Source organism: Bos taurus, chromosome 15 (assembly GCF_002263795.3).
Source record: "Bos taurus isolate L1 Dominette 01449 registration number 42190680 breed Hereford chromosome 15, ARS-UCD2.0, whole genome shotgun sequence".
Taxonomy (NCBI): Eukaryota; Metazoa; Chordata; class Mammalia; order Artiodactyla; family Bovidae; genus Bos; species Bos taurus.
Genome location: NC_037342.1, coordinates 58795965 through 58808818, shown reverse-complemented (window position 1 = coordinate 58808818; position 12854 = coordinate 58795965). Strand labels below are relative to the sequence as shown.

Sequence of the window (12854 nt, the reverse complement as noted above, 5' to 3'; positions counted from 1 at the left end):
TAAGCGTAAGAGCAGAGGCGCGAGTTTCCTTTGCGCTGGGCGAATCCGTCGTCCCCTGAAGTTCCCCCACAGGCGTGGAGCGGGTTCCAAAAGAGCTCCTGGGACTCGACCACCTTCTCCTCACCTGAGGAACGAAGACTTCTCAGTTAGCCTCCAACTCGGGCCCGAGACGAACACTATGATCCGGGAAAAGCTGAATTTGCCGCTCGCCCAGGTCCCAGCCCTGGGGGAAACTTGCGGGGACGGACAGATTGGGCCCACGTCCGCCCCAGCAACCGAGGACCGTCTGCCTTTGGTTCCGTTGCTTCCAGTCCCCAGCTCCCAAAGGGTCCCGCAGGCGCTCGGGCTCCAAAAGGTGTTCCTGGGGGTCGAGTGAGATATAAACTCCTACCATTGCCAGCTTTAAATTCACTTTTACTTTTTTTTTTAATGTCTGATGCAACTTCAAATCTAACTTTCCATTTTGTCTTTTCTCCACTCTTTTCAGTTTACTCTAAACCTATGTTAAATTTCTGTGTTCTAAAAGACAGCAGTTAGTTATACTCTTAATTCCTAATGAAAGGTGGGAATTTGTCTCCTTAGTACTACGTGTTTGAAAATTTTGGGTTCTTTTGCCTTCATTTCATTACAAAATACATCAGTTTCCTATCGTTTCTATTACACTCCTTAATGACTTGCCAACTAAAGAGAAGCCAGCTGCCAGAGTAATGACATTGATTGTAATGTTAAAATTTCTTACTCCTTAAGAGATATGGACAATTCCTTAAGAATATGAACTTCATAATCTGAACTCTTTTAAACGGCAAGTGTGATGGAGAATTTAAATGTAAAATAAGCACTAGATTAGGTGTAGAAACACCTGTGAAATTGGTTCAGCCTTATACAATGTGGCTATCAAAAAGGAAGAAATGTAAACACTTCTCCTTTAGCAATAATCAGTACAGTTTTACAAGGAATTGGTAAAACATGCCTATTTTCAGACTAGATTAGGATATCATCTTAATATCACTTAATCTAGAAAGTATTTCAGAAACAAGTGACTCCATTCTGAATTGGCTGGGTTGTACCCTTCAAAAGAAATATTTTTCTTAAGAGATTTTCTGAAAACTTCAGTTTTCTTTTCAGTAAAATAAATAGTATATATATCTCATGGGCTGTTTTAAAACTTGGAAGTGATTAGATAATATATATAAAATTAATAAAATGCCCAGGACATCAAAGGTAAAGTACCACAGAGTGACTGCATATTTGAAATAAAAAGCCTTCTCAGTTTTACTACCAAACCCAGCACCATACAAATCACTACTCATTAGCTAAGATCCATCTAGTACAGCCAGCAATTAGTAGCTTTATTGATGCTCTATCCAGTGCTCAGAAATAATCATATATTATGCATCATATACAATACATATACAATACAAAGTGCTTCTGGTTTTCTTCAATAGAAAATAAATGCCTATGAGGGTTTCCCCTACATTGTTCACTTAAAATATTCTACATTTGGTGGTGTGCCATCTTGTATATACGGTGATGTTGAATCACTAGAACATAAGCTCCAAGAGGGCCAGGAGTTTGACTCAACTGTGCGCTATTATGTCCTTAAAATATACAATCAATAACTATTGAATGAATGGATACAACAATAGTAACATAAGAACAACAAAAATTCAGATCATACTATTAAAAATATCCTGAGAAAAAACGATGAATTCTCTTAGCAAACACATCTGCCATTTTTTTCCCAGATATATATATTTTTTTCTTTTTATAGTTACATTCTAAAATTCTAACTACAACCCAGGACTTAAAAGCCCACTGCATCCAATAATGAACTAGGCCAATAAATTTGAATAAATTTATTTTGTAATGCCATCTTAGAAAGAAATGGAAAAAACAGTCATACAACAAATAGTTTCAGTCAGCAGGCACTAAGGGAATGGGCCTGGGGTTCCTGAGCAACGAAGCCTGGGCCCTCAAACCAAAAGTCCTGGACTTTCGATTAATTTAGATGAATTGACTCCAGCTGCGTCCACGTGAAAGTGGCTGGAAGGAACAGGCCCCTATAGCTTCCAGATCACTGGACCTGTGCCTTGGAGGCCTCATTGCTTAATAGAGAAAAGGAGAAAATAAACACCCAAAACCCATTAATCCATACCCACAGGCTCCGCCTCTCCCCCTAGCAGAGGGCATGACCAAGCCCTGCCCGCACTCGTCTCACTCACACCCTGAACCCAGGAACCGGGCCCGTGCCCGCGGTCTGAAGGCTTCCTGAAGATCCCAGGTGTCTGCCTCCCACCTGCAGCTGCAGGCTAACCCCGCCCACCTCGGCCAACGCCTCCGGAAACAGCCTCCGCGTTGCCACGGTGACGCGGAGTTAGGCAGCTTCTAGTGCTCCGCGCCGCTAAGACGCCTGGCGCCAATCTGCAGCGCGCCACGGCCACGTCCTGCGTGGTGACGTCACGAAGACGGCAGCCAATGAAAAGAGGCGCTGAGGAAGCTGGCTTGAGTTTGAATCTCGAGGCTGAGTTTGAATAGCCGGGTGGCGGACATTCGAGTGAAACTTTTTGGGCCTGAGGTGAGTGTAAGGCTAGAGGAGAAAACTGGTCTCGGGGACTTTTTTTGGATGACGTATCTCGCTGAAAGCGGAGAGGTCCCGCCGCCTCAGGAATAGAGGACCAAGTGGGCTTGTTGACAAACACGGAAGCCTTAAGTGCGGCGATAGGGTAGGGTTGCGGGTGGGCCTGGTTAAGGTTCCTTGGGGAGAAAGTGAAAGGAAGAAGGAACTTGAGAACGCACTAGAATGTGACTCTGCCTGAACGAGAGTCCTGGACGGCTCAGCAGGAAGATCAGGGATCTCCTACCTGAAATTCTGAGGAAGTTGGAAATTTTAAAGGGCATCCTGGCTCTTTTCCCAGACTTTGGCTGAACACTAACTGTTCAGTACCTTACAGTGCAAAGTTCCTTCAGGACTCCGTATACAGAGTGTTTTGTTTTGAAGTATAACCCTAAGCTTAACTGTCAGATGAGGAGCCTTGGTTCCCCAACTTGCAAGCTTTTTGTCCAGCGAGGTTCTGCTGTTAACCTGTCAAAGATCAGCTGGGAACCTTCCCCGAGCCCCAATTGTAGCATCAAGATAAAACCTGCCAACAGTGACTAATAGGTTTGCTGAGGATCAGCCGGGCTATGGAAGAGATACTGGTAGATGATGCTCTGCAAATAAAAAATACTTAAAGCACTGAGAATCAGTTCTTCTACCATCGTTTCTTAAGTTTCTGCTAGATTCGCCTTGAGGAGTGTTCATTAGGCACTCTGTTTCAGAGAAGTCAAGGCTGACTGCTGTTTATGACATTATTTGGCCAGAATTAAAAATTTGTGTTGTATAGTGTATAGGTTACTAATTTTTAACAACCAGGTAGGATGTGTTAGACATTCTACAGGTTTCAGTTGATAGTGTTATTCTACCATGGTCAGCGACCCCATCTTGGATTTTGGTAAGTATTTATGAACTTTGTTGCCAGAGAACATGAAATCCAAAGGTTAGATACTGCTTTTTATTAACTTTCTACTATTTGGTAGGAATTGGTTATTTCAGTACACAAAGGTTATCTGCCTTTTAACGGTAGAAATTGTCTCCTATTACTAAACAAGTATTTACAAATACACAAAGTTTTCATTTTAAAATGTATCTTGTTCCACTCTAAATATATCTTGAATCAATTAAGGTACACAATAAAATGACTTATGCTGTCAACTCTGAAATCTAGGAGGAAAAAAAATAGTCCAGATGTTAGTACTGCCCTTCCCTCCATTTGAAATTTTCATTCTTCCTTGATGCTTGCAAATTACTAGAAGCAGTGGCTCTAACACTCAAAGTTATTTCCAATAAGAGGTTTAAGTTACATAGAGACTGTACATGATAAAGTGGAAGGTAGTTCCTGGTCCTAAAAAATGTTTATGGAATCTGAATCAAATTCAAATTTGAATTTGTATTTAAGAAATAATTTATAACTGTATTATTCCACACCTTCAAGAAAATTTATACAACATGTCTGCTCCATTTTTTGAAAGCCTTTCGTTTTGATTCCAATAGAGCATAGCTACTAAGAACATGTATTATAGATTTGGACCTGGATCCACATTTTGGCTTCTCATTTAATCGCATGTCATTTTGGAAAAATTCCTTATCCTAAAACTAAGTCTCTGTTTTTGTAAATTGGAGACAGTAATAGAGTCTACTTTATATTTTAAGGACTGAATGAGATGATGAATGTCAAATGTTTATCATAATGCCTGGCATACAGAGTGTTCTCAAATGACAGCCACTGTTCATTATTACTAATTATCACCATATCCACCTAATTCAAGAGTTCTAAATTAATAACATTTTCTGAAAATAGATACTTATATTATCCAACAGGCACAGAAAAATCATGAACTTCCAGTTTTGTTTCAACATTCATTGCAAGAGCCCCAGTACTAGGCCCTGAGGTTTCTATCAAAAGTGAAAATAGTTTAACTTCTTCTATCAGAAAATTTCTTAGAGTTATGTATTTATCTCGTTATGGAGAAGATGATTAAATACTTGAACTTTAGGTTCAGTCAGTCGGAGTTCAAATTTCATGTCTTATGCTTCCAATAATGTGACTTCAGCCAGTTAACTTAACCTCTGTATTACAGTTTCTCTCTTTATAAAATAGGTATGATTTTGTATCTATCCTATAATATAAAATCCTATATCATAGGATTACAGAGATTAAATAAGTATTTAAATTGCTTAGCCCATTTCTATTTGTAGAATAACAGCTCAGGAAAAAGTATTCCAAAGTTATTAAGAGAAACTTTGTGTTTAAGGTAAATTTTAATATTTTTTTGTTTTGTTTTTGAGATAAAAACACCTAGACTTGTTTAAAACCCAAATAGTACAAAAGAATATAAGGAAAAAGTAAACCTGCTTGTCAGTTATTTTCCCACCATCAAGCAACTGTATTATCAATTTCTTGTGTTCTCTTCCTGAGAGAGCCCACACACATACAAGTATGTATATGTCTTTTGAAAATACAAATGGTTGAATACCATATCCACTATTCTGCATTTATTTTTTGCACACGTATCTTGAAAATCTTCATTAGTTCATTCGTTCTGTTATTCAACAAGTATGTAAAAATTTCTAAATATGTGATAAGCCCTTTTCTAGGTTCTGGAGTGCAGATGAAGTTCCAGTTCTCATGGTGCTTAACATGTTAGAAGGGAACTAAGCAATAAATATGTAACCAAATAATATATATTTTCCAAGTAGTTTATATACTAGGAAGGAAAATAAAGCTGATAAGGAATTAAAGAGGCAAGGGCAGGGTGATACAGTTTGGAATGAAATCTTTAGGGAAAACCTCTGTGAAGTGACGTTTGAACAAAGACCTGAATGATGAACTGAGATATTAAGATTTGTAAATACCTGAAGATAGAGCCTTCCAGGCAAAGAGAAGAGAAAGTTAGGCCAGAATGAGACTGAGGTGTTGAACAAACACTGAGAAGGACAGTGAGACTGAAACAGTAATGGAGAAGGAGGGTAACATTAGACAGGAACAAAGTATAGATCCTATAGGACCTGGTAAAGAGTTTGCATTTTATTCATATGCTGGAGAGTCATTGGAGCAGAACAAGATGAGGTACATCACATGATCTGATTTCTTTTGAAGACGGTATCAGTACATACAATGGATGAATTAAGTCAAATTTATTGTATATTCATATGATCTTTGACTTAACTGGCTTAAATTTTATCTAGGAAAACAGTAGCTAGATATAAGATTAGGATTTACCTGTTCAACTTGGTTTATATCAACTTGCAACTATTGAAGAGAATTAGTTTTAACACCGCTTCCTTAAACGTAACAGAAGAATGAGGCTCTCTGTGTAAGTCATTCTCCCAGAAAATTGAATGTTAACCTTATTTAAGTGATAGTGTTTTAACCATCTTCAACAATTAACATAAAAATGATCTCATTTTCCTAATTTTATAAAGAAATTGGGCACATTATTTAACTTTTTTTGATGCCTCAGGATCCTTGTTATGATTTCTTGTTATTGCCAACCATTTCACTCTGCTATGGTATGTTGGTTCTCTTAGAGAAGTATAGTATGTGTTTGCCAAAAATGGCTGTATTGCTTTTTTGAATTCCATGTCTACTTTTTATAACTTATTAATTTGTTCATTAATCAGATGTTTTGAGAACTTAACTATATACCAAGCACACGACAAGAGATAAGGAGGAATATAAAGGTATATAGTCCCATTAGATGTTATATTTTTGTCATACACAATAATCATAAAATTTAGAGCTAGAAAAGAACATTAGTTATCAATGTAGTCCAACCCTATCATTTTATAGATTACTACTAAAGCCCCTTCATCACTCTCTTTCATACTCTACCCACTCTAGAGATACCTTTCTATTATAAAGGAAATGGTGTTGTATTTGTCCTTAATGTTTTAGTCCCACCAGTGAAATCCTACCAGCTCGCTTTTTTGATTCTATTCAACAGATATCACTTGAAAGTAGATATGACAAAACTGAACAGAGACTATGATACTATCTTCTGAATGATCATCTGAAAATAATTTTTGAGGTAACACATTATTGCACAGATAACAATATGTAGTCTTTTGTTTTGCCACTTCGTAAGTAAAAATGGTCAAGGAATGTAATTTCTGTGTGCCTTAGTCAGAATCAACTGGATGTCTATCTCTTTTACTTGGCCATGTTAGGGAAAAAAAAAAGCAGTCATCATGTTTTAATGTAGGAACAACCTCATTAATTCCTAATGACATCAACATACTTGAACATAATTGAGCATAATTTTTTCATTTAATAATTCCCAATTAACTTCAAAGTCCAATCTAAGTTCTATAACCTGACATTGAAATCTAGATCTGGCCCCACTTTTATCCAGCTTAATCTTTTTAATGCAGCCCTCTCCATTCCCTTGTGTTCTCTCCAGCTACAGTCAGGACTGAGCAAAGCTTAACTGAGCATCTCTTTAGATGCTGTAGATAGAATTAAAATCATATAAAACTAAATGGTTAAACAAAATGAGATTTAAGCAAATTGACCACACAGCCATTTATGTCCTCTGCACAAGCTGTTTCCTACCACAGGCTTTTGGACTTGTGGCCCTGAAATACTCCTGCCTGGGAGCCACTTACTTGCTTAGTCCCTCACTTCGGTCTCTTTTCACAACATTCCCATCTAAAACAAGAACCCATACATACACTTCTAACTGTCTGTTCCAAGGCCCAGAAAAATGCCTTACACATAGAAGGCACTCAGTGAATATTTACTGAGTGCACAACTAGTTTTTCTCTCCTGAAATCTTTTTTTTAACCTGGTAATAACTATCCATTCTTCAGCTCTCCATTCCAGTTGTTCCTCTGGGGAGCTTTCAAACTCAGTCTTAGGTAGCACTGTTAACCTTTATCTGATAGCACTTATCAGAGTTACAGCTTTGCATATTTGCACTATTATTTCAATAGCTCTTTCCTCACTAAGCTATATGTAATAATAATAGCAGATGTTATAATGCCTTCTCTGTGCCAGGTATTTTTCTAAGTGCTAATCTTCACAAGAACTTTATAAGGTAGGTAGTATTATTAGTCCCACTTTACAGATGAGGAAACTAATCCATAAGGAGATTGAGTAACTTGCCCACTATCACAGCCAGTAAGTAGAAGAACTGGGATTTTAACAGTTAACTTACTGAGTTAATGAGTTAATTAACAAGAGATACCTTCCAACCTAAGATCTGTTTTGAAAAAAAATCACCTGATGTTTTATATGTTTTTTAACCATTTCATTTGTGTATATCTTATCTACCATTGAAGGGGAAAAAAGAAGCATATCAGTGAAAAGCAAGGCATTGTTGAACATTTCTAAAAGCTTTTAGAAAAATCTGTGTAGAGGTTAGTTTTTGGTATCACAAGGAACGTGAGAATCTGTTTTTGTTATTCAGTTGCCAAGTCATGTCTGATTCTTCGCTGCCCCATGGACTGCAGCACATCAGGCTTCCGTGTCCCTCATCATCTCCTGGAATTTGCCCAAGTTCAGGTCCATTGAATCAGTGATGCCATCCAAGCATCTCATCCTCTGTTGCCCTCTTCTCCTGCTTTGAATCTTTCCCATCATCAGGATCTTTTCTAATAAGTCAGCTGTTCGCATCAGGTGGCCAAAGTGTTGGAGCTTCATATTCACCGTTAGTCCCTCCAAAGAGTATTCAAGGTTGATTTCCTTTAAGATTGACTGGTTTGATCTCCTTGCTGTCCAAGGGACACTCAAGAGTCTTCTCCAACACCTCAGTTTGAAAGCATCAATTCCTCCATGCTCTGCCTTCTTTATTGTCCTGCTCTCACATCCGTACCGGAAAGCCCATTGTCTTGACTATATAGACCTTTGTCAGCAAAGTGATGTCTTTACTTTTTTAATACACTGTCTAGGTTTGTCACAGCTTTCCTGTCAAGAAGCAGTCGTCTTCTAATTTCATGGCTGCAGTCACCATCTGCAGTGATTTTAAAGCCCAGGAAGAAGAAATCTGTCACTGCTTTTACCTTATCCCCATCTATTTGCCCTGAAGTGATGGGACCAGATCTTAGTTTTTTTGGTATTGAGTTTTAAGCCTCTTTTTCACTCTCCTCCTTCACCCTCATCAAGAGGCTCTTTAGTTTCTCTTCCCCTTTCCCCCATTAGAAGTCTATGTAGAGGTTAGTTTTGAGTATCACAAGGAATGTGAGATTCTACTAGCCTTTAATACACAGGGGTCAGAAATGTTAACATCCTCTAATATTTGAGACAGTTCCAAATAAGGAAGAATTGATCTAACCAAAATGCCAGTGATAAGCTCCTTGGGAAACAATGAAAAGATGGTCTAGTTATCTTTGGGAAGAAGAGGCAGGATTGGAGGCAGGTAGGGAAGAGAATTGGCATTTATTGAATGCCTTAATACACTTAATGCTTTTTATCTCTTTTAGCTTAAGGACAGCTATTAGGTATTATTTCTTTTATACAAATGAGAAACCTGGAATTCAGTGAGATCAAGTAACTTGTCCAAGGTCAAAGAAAAGGAGTATAGGTATTTATGGGAGTTGGCGAGACAGAAGCTCAGGGTGAAAAAAGACCAGAGTAGTAATTCATCTGGGACCTAACTGTTAGAATCTAAATGACCATCCTTTGCCTTTCAGTGTTATATTTTGGGGACTCACAGAGTCCTAAAAAGGGAGTGCTATGTCCAGTGTCTTCTAGTTTGAGATTGTCTTGGCCTTAATTTGAATTCCTTTCAAAAGTGTATGGATTTCTGATATATGTTAGCATTATCATTATTATTTCTTCCACGTTAGGAAACACAATATCTTCTTTTAACCCTGTCCATTTCTTTGCTTACTTGTGCAGTAGTGCTTCCTGTATTTGCTATCTGAGTCTTCTCCTATTCAGGCCTTTGTCCTACCATTGCCCCACGTTGTTCTTATTTGCTTCTATGTTACCAAATCCCATGATGACTTTTACTAAGTACTTAACCTATTTGGCTTAAAACTCAAGATTCAGAAAACTAAGATCATGGCATCTGGTTCCATCACTTCATGGCAAATAATGTGGGGAAACAACGGAAACAGTGACAGACTTTATTTTTTGAGGCTCCAAAATCACTGCAGATGGTGACTGCAGCCATGAAATTAAAAGACACTTGCTCCTTGGAAGAAAAGCTATGCCCAACCTAGACAGTATATTAAAAAGCAGAGACATTACTTTGCCAACAAAGGTCCGTCTAGTCAAAGCTTTGGTTTTTCCAGTAGTTGTGTATGGATGTAAGAGTTGGACTATAAAGAAGACTGAGTGCTGAAGAATTGATGCTTTTGAACTATGGTGTTGGAGAAGACTGTTGAGAGTCCTTTGGATTGCAAGAAGATCCAACCAGTCCATCCTAAAGAAAATCAGTCCTGAATATTCGTTGGAAGAACTGATGTTGAAGTTGAAACTCCAATACTTTGGCCACCTGATGCAAAGAACTGACTCATTTGAAAAGACCCTGATGCTAGGAAAGATTTAAGGAGGGAGGAGAAGGGGATGACAGAGGATGAGGTGGTTGGATGACATCACCAACTCGATGGACATGAGTTTGAGTAAGCTCCGGGAGTGATGGACATGAGTTTGAGTAGGCTCCCGGAGTTGGTGATGGACAGGGAAGCCTGGCGTGCTGCAATACATGGGGTCAAAAGAGTCGGACACGAATGAGCGACTGAACTGAAATGGACCTATTAGCAGGTATTTAGCACAATTGATCATTCTCTCCTCCTTGATTTAGAAGGCCCCCCTAAGTTTTAATGCCATGATAAGCTTGAAAAACTGAAAATCTTCACATGGCGTTAAAACTCTGAGGACAGCCTTTACTTTCTTGACTTAGCTTCCAGCTGCCTTGAAATGTCCATCTAGATGTTGATTAATGTTCTCAGATTTAAGATGTCCAGAATGAACTCCTGATCTTCACCCCAAAACCTGCTTTACCCTCAGTTATTTCTATCTCAGTTGATGGCTACTCTGTTCTTCCGACACTCAGGCCAAGAACTTTGGAGTAATTCCTGAATCCTATCTTTCTCTCATTCCCGCATCAGAAAATTCTTTTATCTTTACTTTCAGATTATATTTACCACTCCCTGTTCTAAGTTGACTGCATCATCTCTTGTCTGCATTACTTCAGTGGCCTCAGTGGTTTCCGTTTCCTCAAGTATGTCAACAGTGAAAGTGATCAGATTGCAAAAATCAAATGCAAAAATATTAAATGATATGCAAATACAAAAACTTAAAAAATCTCTGAAATATTAATCAGACCCTGGGCTTTCACTTCAACTCAAACTTTATAGCTGAAAGAAAAGAAAAGAAAGTGAAGTAGCTCAGTCGTGTCTGACTCTGCAACCCCATGGACTGTAGCCTACCATTCTCTGTCCATGGGATTTTCCAGGCAAGAGTACTAGAGTGGGTTGCTATTTCCTTCTCCAGAGGTTCTTCCTGACCCAGGGATTGACCTTGGGTCTCCCTCCTTGTAGGCAGATGCTTTACCATCTGAGCCACCAGGGAAGTCCTAACTTTATAGCTAAACCATATATAATCACAGGTAGGAAAAACCTAGCTTTGATTTTTCAGGAAAGCTCCAATACTACTTTAGTTTGGGTCATGAGAATGGACAGGAAAGGGTCTCTCAGAATTGTATTAAAGTACTGAAGGGATAGCTTTGGCTTACAAACTATTTTTAATAAAATTGATCTTGACTGCAAGTCTCTTGGCACTGGAAATTGACACAACCAAGCTTATCTGTACCTGTATCTCAGAGACCCATAGAGTTAAAAATAGTTCCAGGTATATGTCAGTTAGCTCATCCAGGTAGAAAGTAATAGAGATGGTATAGTCCCCTAGTTTTTTTTGTATTCAGAAATTCTAATCTCTGAATATAGATCCTAGTCTCTGCTCTAAAATTATGCATATTTTGTCATCCAGTTTTTATAATGTCTGTTGAGCTTCCCAAGTGGCTCAGTGGTAAAGAATCTGCCTGCCAATGCAGAAGACACAGGGGATGCAGGTTCAGTCCCTAGGTCCGGGAAATTCCCTGGTGTAGGAAATGGCAACCACCCCAGTATTCTTGCCTAGAAAATTCTATGGACTGAGGAGCCTGGTAGGCCACAACCCATGGGATTGCAAAGAGTCGGACGCAAATAAACATGCACACTTATAGTGTCTACCATGTACTAGGCACTGTTTTAGACTTGGAACGCATTGGTAAGCAAAACAAGATTTTGTTAAAATGCCCTTAAGAGGCTTATAGTTTAACTAGAATAGAGAAAGTAAACACCAAGCATGCTAAATAGATGGAAAATATATATTCTATTAGGAGGTGGTAAGTGCTTTGGGAAAAAATTGAGTGGTATAAGGGCAGTTAGGAATTGGTTTGGCAATTTTAATAAGGGTGGGCAGAATGGGCACCATTTGAGCAAGGACTTGAAAGAAGTGACAGAGTTAGTCATGTAATTACTGAGGAAAGCACTTTATGATAGAATGGCTAGCAGAAGGGCGTCACTGGGGCACTTGGCATGTTAGTTGGAATAGGGGCAATGGGGAAGACAATAGGACATGAGGTAGAAGATCTAGGCCATTAAAAGAAATTCAGGTCAAAATAAGAACCATTGGAAAGTTTCAAACTAGGGATTTCCAGTAACTTACTATGTGAGTGAAACACAACACCTTTTTTTTAAGTTACTACTACATGCTAGTCATTTTGCATATAGTAGAATTAATATTAATACTCTTTAATTTCAGAGAAATATTCAGCCACTCACATAAGCAGAGGAATCAAGATAGTCAACAATGTCTGTCACTGAGGAAGACCTGTGTCATCACATGAAAGTAGTTGTCCGTGTGCGTCCTGAGAACACAAAAGAAAAGGCCTCTGGATTTCATAAAGTAGTCCATGTTGTGGATAAGCATATTCTTGTTTTTGATCCCAAGCAAGAAGAAATCAGCTTTTTCCATGGAAAGAAAACTATGAATCGAGACATTACAAAGAGACAAAATAAGGATCTTAAATTTGTATTTGATGCTGTTTTTGATGAAACTTCAACTCAGTTGGAAGTTTTTGAACACACTACTAAGCCAATTCTTCGTAGTTTTTTGAATGGATATAATTGCACAGGTAATTGTTTCAGCTGGGATTTAATGATTCCATCTAATTTCACTTTTATATTAGGACATCTACTTGACTCTTCTAAATATAATCAATTTTAAGGTGTTTGTTTGCTAAAAATTCTTCAGTTCAGTACTTCA

The 12854-nt window shown here is 38.4% G+C and overlaps 2 protein-coding genes across 14 annotated transcripts in view; one reads left to right on the top strand and one right to left on the bottom strand.

Annotated features, from left to right (window-relative positions):
- Nucleotides 1–2425, bottom strand: part of METTL15 (methyltransferase like 15) — a 370583-nt gene extending 368158 nt beyond the window's left edge. For 10 of the 12 annotated variants that reach the window (XM_059874791.1, XM_059874794.1, XM_010812727.4 and 7 more), the window contains exon 1: nucleotides 125–236. The gene's annotated coding sequence lies outside the window, so the exon portion shown is untranslated. Of the gene's footprint in view, nucleotides 1–124; nucleotides 237–2155 lie in introns of those variants that run through there. The other 2 variants (NM_001079782.2, XM_059874789.1) reach the window with 2 other exon arrangements.
- A 98-nt stretch (nucleotides 2426–2523) lies between these two features.
- Nucleotides 2524–12854, top strand: part of KIF18A (kinesin family member 18A) — an 85932-nt gene continuing 75601 nt past the window's right edge. Inside the window, exons 1-2 of one of the 2 annotated variants that reach the window (XM_005216292.5) lie at nucleotides 2524–2575; nucleotides 12351–12723. In XM_005216292.5, the coding sequence (XP_005216349.1) occupies nucleotides 12399–12723 (325 nt within the window). In that variant the 5' untranslated portion in view covers nucleotides 2524–2575; nucleotides 12351–12398. Of the gene's footprint in view, nucleotides 2576–12350; nucleotides 12724–12854 lie in introns of those variants that run through there. The other variant, NM_001192909.1, reaches the window with a different exon arrangement.